Source organism: Microchirus variegatus (assembly GCF_963457635.1).
Source record: "Microchirus variegatus genome assembly, chromosome: 12".
Lineage (NCBI taxonomy): Eukaryota > Metazoa > Chordata > Actinopteri > Pleuronectiformes > Soleidae > Microchirus > Microchirus variegatus.
Window position 1 is genome coordinate 22,056,419 of NC_139813.1, and position 11,480 is coordinate 22,067,898.

The 11,480-nt window shown below is 40.7% G+C and overlaps 1 protein-coding gene across 1 annotated transcript in view; it reads left to right on the forward strand.

Moving 5' to 3' along the window:
* The window catches only part of LOC310935004 (disks large-associated protein 2-like), a gene marked incomplete at both ends in the record, with an annotated part of 78,779 nt that extends 71,342 nt beyond the window's left edge, over positions 1-7,437 (forward strand). The window contains 6 exons of the mRNA XM_083898829.1: positions 1,128-1,486; positions 2,185-2,270; positions 2,355-2,761; positions 3,865-3,956; positions 5,062-5,214; positions 7,222-7,437. Coding sequence (XP_083754955.1) covers positions 1,128-1,486; positions 2,185-2,270; positions 2,355-2,761; positions 3,865-3,956; positions 5,062-5,214; positions 7,222-7,437 — 1,313 coding nt within the window. The remainder of the gene's footprint in view (positions 1-1,127; positions 1,487-2,184; positions 2,271-2,354; positions 2,762-3,864; positions 3,957-5,061; positions 5,215-7,221) is intronic.
* Between the last annotated feature and the right edge of the window lie 4,043 nt (positions 7,438-11,480).

Genomic DNA, 11,480 nt, shown 5'->3' on the forward strand with positions numbered 1-11,480 from the left:
GGAAGGAAGTCAAATCTGTAACTGGATAACAGTGTGTTTATGTGTGTGTGTGTGTGTGTCATTGGAGGGACAAAATGCTCCATATTACGTAAAAAATCTCTGTTTAAAAGTATAATCATTGACTTGTCAGGACCAGTACTCCTCATGGAGACCAAAACCTGGACCTCATGAGGCAGAAACGCATTTCTGAGGCGCTGTGGTTATGGTTAAGGTTAAGTATAAGCAGGTTATGGTTGAGGTTACATGAATGGTGGTTAACAGCTGTGCAAAACTGTGTGTGTGAATTATAATATGTGTGTATTTTGGGATCTCTGTCTGCACCTGTTTACACTCGCAAACCAACGTGCTTGAGTAATCAAATCATGTCAGTATTGATTGCTGTTGTTGATTAATTTATTCAATGTGCAGATGAATATTTACCTGTCAGTGTAAATAATCAAAGGATAGATAGATAGATAGATAGATAGATAGATAGATAGATAGATAGATAGATAGATAGATAGATAGATAGATAGATAGATAGATAGATAGATAGATAGATAGATAGATAGATAGATAGATAGTTTTTGGAAGTTTTCTTTATTCAATTGTTGCACTTTAAATTTGATTTTAGGCTTCCACGTGTATCGGAGACTGCTATTATCTTTTCCATTACCTCAAAATGAACGTTATTTTTAGCAGTTTGAGTGAACTATCGACTGCCAAAAAACCAACAAGCTACATATGAAGTCAGGCTTAATATAAAAAGGTAATTAAGTAAAGTTGGTGCACGTCCAGCTCTGCTGTGAGGTCCATCTGGATGAATTACCACTAATTTCCCACTTGTGCTAGAAAGAGCAAAACTTTCCCATCATCCTCCATTCCATTTCCTCACAAACATATGAAAACAGCTGTTGCTTCTCACCTTTTTGACATCGCCTCCACTTTGAGTTCCTCTAATGTCTAATCACGCTATGACACTCTCCCATCACACACTGTGTGATACAGGTGTACCGCACCACTTGGCCCTTGTCAGCTTTTGGCCACATATTTTTTTTTTATTTTGCATTCTCATGTTTTTATTTTATCCTTCTACCTTTGTCTTGCCTCGTTTGTCCTCGTCCTCTCATCCTGCTTGTGCTATCCAGTGGTATCATATCCTCCCAGTTACAAGAAGACTCCACCTCCTGTGCCCCCGCGCACCACCACCAAGCCTCTTATCTCTGTGACAGCCCAGAGCAGCACAGAGTCCACCCAAGATGCCTACCAGGAGGGCAGGCATCCACGGGGCGGTCTGTGGACCACAGACAGCCTTGGCCGTCCCATCTACAGCTCCACGGACAGCCTGGACAGCACCAAGGCGGTCACCATGGCCATGGAGTCAGCAGCAGGCAAGAGGCATGCGTCGTTGGGCAGCCACACGTCTGTCCAGACATGCGACAAAGCAGTGCTGGTGTCCAAGGCCGAGGAGTACCTCAAAACCCCACGCTCCTCAATTGGGATACAGGTAACAAAGACGTCCTTGCTCTCCGGTCTGCCTGAAACAGTAAAACTGTAGTATGTAAGTTTTACTGTCAGGTACAGTCAAGGCATTGTCAAATAAGTGTGTTACAAAAGTAGAGAAGTTTCTCCTCAAAAAAATCCAGTCACCTTTTGTCCCTGCCTGCCCCTGCACTGCCACTGTATACACTGAAACGCTCCCTCAGTCAGGGTCTAATAGTATTGCTTCCAGGGCCTGAAGTTAACTTTTTTGGCCACGCGCCTACTGTGGCTTTTTACCAGTTTCTTTGTCCCGATGGATTTGACTTCACTTTTTCTGAGCCATACATACGACAGCCACTACGTATTATTTTACTTTTGCTTTTGATTCATCCTCGTCATCCTTTTGTGCGTAGTAAATGTTGGTAACAGATACTCTCTACTCATTGGCTAGTAGATTTACAGTTTCACCCACCAATCGTAAAATTTACCCACATTTGCCGAGCGGTCAGATGTTCATTTCATGCCCTGATTGCTTCACAGAGCCCGTTTTTGATATAAGGGACGCAAGTAATACACATAATGCTATATCACTTCTGTTAACAAAGGCCAAACAGAGGCAAAAATCAGCAAAGATCACGGCCCCGAAAGCTTTAAAAGTGTCCGTCTATAATCTCTGTTGCTCATGCTGATGTTTGGAGGTGTTGTGGTGCTCATATTTACCAGGTGGAAACTATCACCGACTCTGAGACTGAAAGTAAACGCCTTCCTCAGTTCCACTCTATAGGTATCCAGGTGGAAGGTCACAAACGGTATGTAGCACACACACACACACAGAAAGAGAAAGAGAGAGTAAGTACTTGTTATTGTTTACAAGTCATCACTGTCTTCTCCAGGCACGGGCGCTTCAAGCGATCAAACAGTGTGACCACAGCGGTGCAAGCAGACATGGAGTTGGAGGGCTTCCCCTCCATGGAGGACAAGGGCCTGCAGTTTGGTGGCGCCTTTGGCCGCCACTCTGAGCCCAGCACGCCGACGCAGTATGGCGCCATCCGCACGGTGCGAACGCAGGGTCTCTTTAGTTACAGGGAGGACTACCGGTCTTCCAGTCGGCCCACCAGCCCGCAGCCTGAATCCTGGCTGATCCAACCCAGCCTGGATAGCGCGGACACAGGGCGCGTGTCGCCTCTGCGCAGGGACGGCAGCTGGTTCATGCAGCTCCTTCACAACGAAACAAAGCGCCTGGAGGGATGGTGCAAGGAGATGGAGAGGGAGGCAGAAGAACATGACCTGTCAGAGGAGAGTGAGTGTCCTGAGGGTAACTTTATTTGTTATTACCTGAGATCAATGCTTTTCATGATGTCAACCTTAGGAATGTAGAGGATCATGAGCCAAACAATTAAACTGCTTCGAATATCATGGCATTGTCATATTCAACCCTTTAAAGCAACAAAATTATCATTTTTTAAACGGCAGATAATAACAGATAATTGTGTCATGGCTGAGTTATAAACCCTGGTCTCTAGACAGGTGACAAGGGACAATTTTCTGTCCCTGGACATAAATAATACATTTAAAAAATCATAGCTGAAGCCCGTACACAATCTGACAGGGTCGGATTTTGTCTTGGACATGTCTGCTTTAAAGGTCCAGTGTGTGAGGTTTAAGAAGGTTAAAGGCGCCATATGTAAGAATGTGGTCAAAAACGGTTACTACACTCAAATTCAAAATACTGAGGTATTTTAGGTTTTGTTTTCTCCACCATTGTAGCTCATACGTAACTGGCGGTAGGTGGCGCCACATGCCAAAACATGATTTCAAAACATAAACATGACTTGCAGTCTGCAAAAGATTTTTGTACTGTTGTTGTTGGTGAGTTCAGTTTGTTATATGAACATTATTCCTGAGTCTCTGTGACATATTAGGAGGATTTTATGGCCAGTTGCTTTAGATTTATTACATAATGCACCTTTAAATAAATTTGCCACAAATACATACGTTTTTATACGTGTATGATTACTTTAAAATAAGAGTCATTTATATGTATTTCAGGACACCGTAGTTTCCTCTGTTACACTTGAGACTCTGCAATCCTATAATATACATTTTTACACACTGGACATTTAAAACAAACACCAACAATGTTTTGCTTTTGACTCTTTGGTTAAGAATCAAGGCCCAAAACGCAGCCTGTGTTTGTTTTTTAAAGGTTGAATAACAGCCATGCCATGATTATAAAAGTTTTTTTAAGTTGTTTGCAAAAGAGAGAACCTAAGTTTTCTCTGACTTTTTTATTTACCTCAAACCTCAATGTGAATGAACTATCTTTGGTTTAAAAACAAGAGTTTGTCCATGTTGCCTTTCTCTCTCTCTGTTTCTCTGCATATGTGTGTGTGTGTCGTCCAGTCTTAGGGAAAATCCGGAGTGCGGTGGGAAGTGCTCAGCTACTCATGTCTCAAAAGTTTCAGCAGTTTTACTGGTTATGTCAGCAGAATCTGGTGAGTGCTGTACGACACACAACACACGTGATGTTACACACGGGGAAAACACACAAACAAACACGTATCCACGGACGGCCTTTTTCACTTTCTCGGCATTGCAGAAATAGACCCGCCACAGATGGACAGTGAAACAGTCCCTGTTGCCTGTATTGACCCCACTGTGGACAAAAGGGGAATTCCAATAGAAAAGCAGCACCTTGTGCTGAAGCTATCCATCAGTGCACAGCCGCAGCGGCTTGAATGAGGGCTTCAGGATTTGAGTAATGGACTGGCACGCTTGTCTCACTGTTTAGCCACCATGTCACGTCGACTGGGGGGGGATTATACCTTTTCTCTGGCTAACTACGCCGAGTCAGCATAAAATTTGAGACGATGACGGCAGTGAGAGTGTTTCTGTAAGATACAGTAGAAAACAGACGAGGCGTTCAAACACACCTGTTTAAAGCACGGCAACAGAAAAAACGCAGAGGTGGTTGATATCTAGTCTTAAGTGTGTGTGTGTGTGTGTGTGTGTATGTGTGTGTGTGTGTGTGTGTGTGTGTGTGTGTGTGTGTGTGTGTGTGTGTGTGTGTGTGTGTGTGTTTTCACTGAGTGTGTATCTGGCCCGCACTCTTCTTCTTTGTCTCTTCGTAGATAATGGGCTGATGAATTAAGTCCAACATTGGTTGTGACAGGCTGTAGATTGTTGCCCTGAGCTCTCAGATAGACAGCCCCCCCACACACACACACCGCCCGCTGGACAAAGGAGGAAGTGCAGGATAGTCCAGCTTTAAATTTGGTTCTGATTTTGCTAGTTTGGGTTCACTGTTATTATAATAATGTCTCCTGCCTGTGGTAATCATTGATGAGTAAACTTGTCTTTTACTGAATTTACATCAAAAATTAGATTTTTATGCTAAATGCATTTTTTATTATGCGATCTAATTGAATCATCTGTCCTTTGAGTCATTAAACAGAGTAATAATTGTTGTATAAAACACATATTACCTAATATGCTTTTAAATGCTTTTATAAAAATGCATGCTATGCTGCTATCTAGTGGTGGGAATAGTGTAGTTCATGAGTAGAAAAATTGCATTTCTTGCCTCCACTGTGTCTCCAGGACCCCAGTGCCATGCCCAGACCCACATCTCAGGACCTGGCTGGATTCTGGGACCTTTTGCAGCTTTCCATCGACGACGTCACTGCCAAGTTTGATGAGTTGCAGCAGATCAAGAGTAACCAGTGGCAGCTGGTGGAGAGTCCGGAGAAGAAGGTGAAGTTATTTGGCAGTTTTAGAGTCAACTACACAGCAAATTATAAGTGTTCCTCTTCTTCCTGTTCCTCCAGCAGGAGGGAAACTCTAACTCTAACCACTGTCACCTCAATACTGCAGGTCTATTTTCACATGACACCAGCTGTATCTTCAGAATAATCAATCGTCAGTAGTGCAACATTCAGATCTCATATAAAAACTGCACTTTGGGATTATTATTATTTTTAACTTTTATTCATTTTAACATCCATTTTATCCAATTTTAGGAACCTTTGAGTTCATAGTTTTCCCCATTTCCTGTTAGTAGTACAGCCAATAACAAAAAAATCCCAATTTCCCCAGAAATAACAAAGTAAATAAAGTAGACTGTACTGCATTCTAAACACCAGTATATGCAAAATAAAATAACAATTTACTTTTAATAGGCTTTGTTAGTTCTCAGTACACGTGTGAAAGCACTTTTCTTAGTATAATTTGTAAAATACTGCAGGTTAGATGACATATGTGCATAATATACACTGCTGTAAACAAAGAGCTATCGTCAGTGGCTATAAATAAGACAATAATGTATTTTAATGCTTTGACAGTAACATATATTTGTACTTTTTTGATGCTGTTAGGTGTTGATTTACTAATATCAGTGATAATAAATAAGACAAATATGATTAGTAAGCATTAAAGATATAAATCCAGTATAAACCCACACAGCTGCTAAAAGCGGTGCTCGTCGATGAAGGAGGAGCAGTTGTAATGTGTAGTGTTTGTTTTTTTTAGAGACCGATGAGACTCCTCAGGGCACTCACATCATTATCTTCATGCTACAGTTGTAGTCGTACAGAGGCGTTATTCACCTCCAGCAGTTTCAACAGCACATTTGCGAGCTCCGTGGAGGCGAGCGCTCGCAGTGACACAGATGCTCTGTGTCGGCTTTATCTCCTGGTTTTAATCCGGTGGCAGATTGCCAGGCAATCTGAAGAAACATTGCGTTGCGTTGAAAAGTTTTGGAATGTTAGTTCAGCTCTGACGGTTGTTTGTTGAGGAAAATAACCACAGTACAGTGTCTCAGTCATAATAAAAGCAACCAAAATAAGCTGTGATTTCAACATTAAGACCAAACTGTGCAGAATCTATACACTAACTACACAATCAAGCAGGTAATTCATCTGCACTGATTAAATATTTATCATATTCTGCCTAATTGTACCTTAAAAGTGTTTATTCAGTTTTCTACACTGTGCAAAACAACAATTAGACTTTGTTTTTTTGTTGAAAACAATAACCAAATCAACCAAAGATGGAACTTTAACTGTAATGAAAAATAATAGATTTTTTTGTGTGTCCGTATTTGGAAGTGTAATATTTATTCCTACTCTGTACTGTGTTTATTATGAACAGACGTCTCAACCGTTTGGTAGAGGCCTGTATCTGAAATACTGTAGGGTCTAATTAAAAAAAAAAAAAAAGATTGTCGTACTGTTATCATAAGTAAATAATAAATAAATAAATAAAATAATAACATAATAAAAAAAATGCAAAGAAATTTTTCCTTTGCTTTTTTCTTAGTGCGTACCTTAAAGGGTTAAAGAAGTGTACTGAACTATATCTGATGTGTTCTCACTGCCCATTTTATTAGGTACACCTGATCAAAAGTGACCTCCAGTGTGTTTTTTTCCCACTGCTTCACGGTTCGACATGTTCATGTGATCATAGATGATCATCAGAAAAGCTTTTCATTAGTTACCCAAACCAAATTGGTGATTCTCCTGTGACCTCTGGCATCAAAAAAGACACATTTGACCAAATAACTGCCGCTCACAGTGTGTTGTTTGGTGATCATTCTCTAACCTCACAGATGGTTCTATAAAAATAACCCAGAATCAAGCTTCTAAAACATCTGATTTTCTTATTAGCTGTTGAAAACATGTACCTAATAAATTGGCCCCCATAAAAAATGATAAGTTTTTGTGATGTTCCTGCTTCTAACTTGTGTAATTTTTGGAACCCAAGGAGCGGAAGTGGCCCCCACCTCTGCCAAAGCGGCCGTCCAAGGGGCGTGGCGGCATAACGCGGGAGCGTTCTCTGGACCTTCAGGACCGCCAGCGACAGGAAGCCCGCAGACGCCTCTTGGCTGCCAAACGCGCAGCTTCTTTTAGACAGAACTCAGCCACAGAGAGAGCGGACAGCATCGAGATCTACATCCCCGAAGCCCAGACGCGACTTTGAGGTCCGCCCAAACTCACCTCCTCACAGCTCCTCTCGTCCATCTCCCTCCTCACCGTGGCTCGTCTCTTTTTTTGTTGTTTTTCGTCTTTATGTGTCGTCGTTCTCTGGGTATCGTCGCGTGCTGTGAAGCTACGCTAGGCACAAAAAAATCAGTTTAAATGAAGTTGAAATATGGTCACAGATGATTCTTTAAAAAAAAAAAACAGTAAAAACTGGACACACCAGCATTAAATATGATCTTAAAAAAACAAGTTTGCATACCTGTGAGATACAAACAGAAGGTCGCCTAGTGTAGCTTTAAGTCCTGCACCCTGAGAACGAGCTGCTACACCCCCTAAAAAAAAAAACATTTCACATGATAATCGTTTTAAAAGCATCAAACACAATCGTATATATCCATCACTGCCATTGCTCCAGTGTCAGCATCAGTGATAAATGCTATACTCGCCACATTCAAAGGGAAACAAGTGCAACTTTCCTTCACCAGCAACAGTGGTCTCGGGCTAAAGACGTTAAAATAAACATTCACATTCTCGCATAGATTTTAATGACGGTTGGTTAAAAAGAACAAAAAAAACCATGATATGATTTAAAATCCCTGTCTGTCGTTGTTTCTTTAAAGCAGGACTGCTGCAGCTGTTGACCAGTGTTGCTGAAATAACTTTCCTATCACACATGACATACAGTATGACCCTCTATAATCCCCACATCTGACAACAGAACATCCATGGACGTGGTTTGCTGCTGGATACATTTCCACTGCAGAACAAATATGAATTATTAACAAAAACAAAAACAAGAAGATACTGTTCTGTGGGGGCCGACTGTATCAAAACACATGCATTTTGCACCTTATAATAATAATAATATTCATGTTTGTATTTCCAATGGGAAATGTAGTTTATGAAGCTCATGTGATTATCGTTGCAGTTGAATTGCAAGGACAGAATGTGGGGGAAATTTACCACAGAATTCCATGTTACTCTCTTTAGATCACACACACAGACTGCACCTCGCTTTTTCTTCCTTTTTCCGTTCCGATTTGGCGTTCGGGCCACTTCTTATATTATGACTCACACGGCGTCTATGACGACTGTGAGCGAAACTTCTACTTCGTCTTATTCTGTAGGTCAAACAGTTGTGGGTGGATTTGACGGGAGCGGGAGTTTTTGTCCTTGCTGGTGTTTCTAAGAACGTCGATTTATTCTCGCGACAAACAAAAACTGCGTCCGGACTTTTGTTTTTGTTTTTTCCCCGCCGAGTGGTGCATAATGAAAAAAACAAAACACTTGTGTTGTTATTTTTTGATCTGCTCATGTAGTCTAGGAAAGACAGGTGCAAATGACACTTTAAACAATATTCAGTTACTATAGTAAATGGTGCTGCTTTTTACTCTAAAACTGTTGTCCTTTACCCTCTGTGCACACACACACACACACGCTCACACACACACACTCAAGGACTTTTTAAATAGAGATTTATTAACAAACATGGTGCCCGTTTGTCTCTCCAATGACGTGTGATAGACTGTGACTCCAGGAAAGATCATCTTTGCAATGCTCTTGCCCTCAGTGATGGAAATGAGGAGAAGGTTTTTAACAGGTTTTTAATGTTCCTCAAAAAAAAAAGATATTTATTTATTTATGTATTTATTTATTCATCATTAATGAGAGAGAGATTTACAAACCTTCAAAGTAAAAGTCTAACAATGCCCACACTGAGCCAAGGGCATCGTGCTGCTCACAGTATAGCCGGCTGAGAAATGCATCATTGTCCATATTTTATACGACGCCAACACACACTCACACTCACACTCACACACACTCACACACACAGCCATTCATCCTCATTTGTCAAATCTGATCCCAGCTAATTAAAACTAATGTGGATCCAGGGCCGAGAGAATGATGCTGCTGCTGCAGTGAAATGTTCCCCTCTTTAGTGAGAGTGCAGCAGCAGCAGCAGCACTGAGAGTGAAGGTACACACACACACACACACACACAGGGAGGGGAGTTACTCTGCAATTTTTTTTTTCTATTTTACTCTGTGTACACGAGTGCTAAATATTAAAAAAAAAAAAAAGAAAAAAAAACTCTACCTTAACGGCCTTAACCAAAAATATTCATGAATGTAGAGGCCCGACGATGCAAAAAGAGAGGCGATATATACAGTATATATATTCAGATATATCACAGGACATGAGCAGATGCTAAAAATCCAACAAAACTGCACATTCAAATTGTTATTTTTCAAACTTTCATTCATTTTTAACGTCCACTTAATTTGATATATAATGTTTCATTGTGTATTTTGTTTTATTTTGACACAAAACCAGTGATTAAAGAAGCCAGGACACGCGTGATAATGCAGACATTTGTTTTTAAAAGTCTCAAGTTTTCCAATCCCAGAGTTTCACAGAAGTAAATAAAGTAGAATGTATTAACACGTGTCGTTCCGGTCCATAATTCCTTATAACTACAGTCCAAACAGAAGAATATATTTAAATACAGAAGCTTATACTTATACTGTTGTTATTGTCATAAAAGGAGAATATTCTAAGCACCAGTACAGTGCAGTATATACACAGTAATTCCCTTTATTTAAATGTCATACTTTACTTAGTTGTACCCCAGTTTAAATAAAAGTATTGTCCTGAATATTCATGTGCATTATATTGTATAATTAAAGGAACTGAAAAAGGGCTCAATTTAAAGTTCAACCATTTCTCTCATTTAATTTACTTAAAAACGCCTGCATTTTCCCTTTTCCCCCACTGTCATAGTCATGTTTCTTTCCAAATTCAAATCCTTTTTCATTAATTCTACTACAACCAACATTTACCCAAACATTTTAAACCACACTCTTAGAAATAAAAGTGCTAAGTAGAACCATATGTGTCCAGCCAAGTCTACTGAGGGACATTTTGAGTTATTTACAGATTAGGAAAGTGTGATTTCTAAGCTTTCAAATGTCTTACAATGTCCAACACAGGCATAAGGTTCTTCGGCTTGTCCTCATAGGAGAACCCTTTTTGGCTCCAGATAGAACCTTTTTATAAAGGTTCCACCTGGAACCCATTTGGAGGGTTCTACCAAGGACCCTTTTAAAACCCTTTATTCAGGAAAGGGGTTTTAAAGGGTTCTCTGGGTCAAAATGATTCTTACTGGAACCATTAGTGTTACCAAGAACCCTTGAAAATGGTTCCAGGTAGAACCACAGCCCTTGTAGAAGGACCCTTTTGGAACCCTTATTTCTAAGAGTGCAGAGAACAAGAGCGAGAGAGAGAATTCTGTAAACCTCGTTTATATTCCACGCGTTCCAACCATGAGTTTCTAAAGTAATCTGGATTACGTGGACACCTGATGGGGCTACTTTTAAATCGAAGCGCTCTTCCACCTGACTGAAGGTCATGCATATCAAGTCTACTTCCCGCAGACTGCATTACTGTGACTCCATCATGTGTATGAAGTCATCGTCATGACCCCCCCCCCCCTTTCGAGAAACTACCTTTACGTTCAAATAAGAGGCTTTTGTTTGTTTTTGTTTGTTTTGTCGCCTCCAGTCCAGTCCATACTTTACGTGGCTAAGAAGATTCCACTTTGACAAAGGGTAAAAATCTGCAGAGTGGAATTGATGGTGGTGATGATAAATAATGAAGTCGTGTGACCAATAGACGAGGAGTGAGTGGTACGACCTCTCGTTCATGGGCTTGAATGATGTCACAACAAAGACGTCCTCTAAGGTCACAAGGTCACGCAGAATTATAGATATTAACTCTGTAATCACGGCTCCATTTAGTTGTCGTCTCTTTTAGGTCTTTTACGTTTTTACGTCATGTGTCGTCTGTGTCTCACAGTTTTAATCTCGCCGCCGCGCGCCACAAAGGGGCTTAGACGTTTGGCAACTATGTACATGACAAAAATCCTCAGGTGCCTTACAGTTTGATTCTCATGAGACTCTGTGAGTGAATGTTTTTTGGGGGGGGTTCGAGATTATCACGAGACTGCAACAACTCTTTAGGATGTGACTTTGTCTGGGAAAA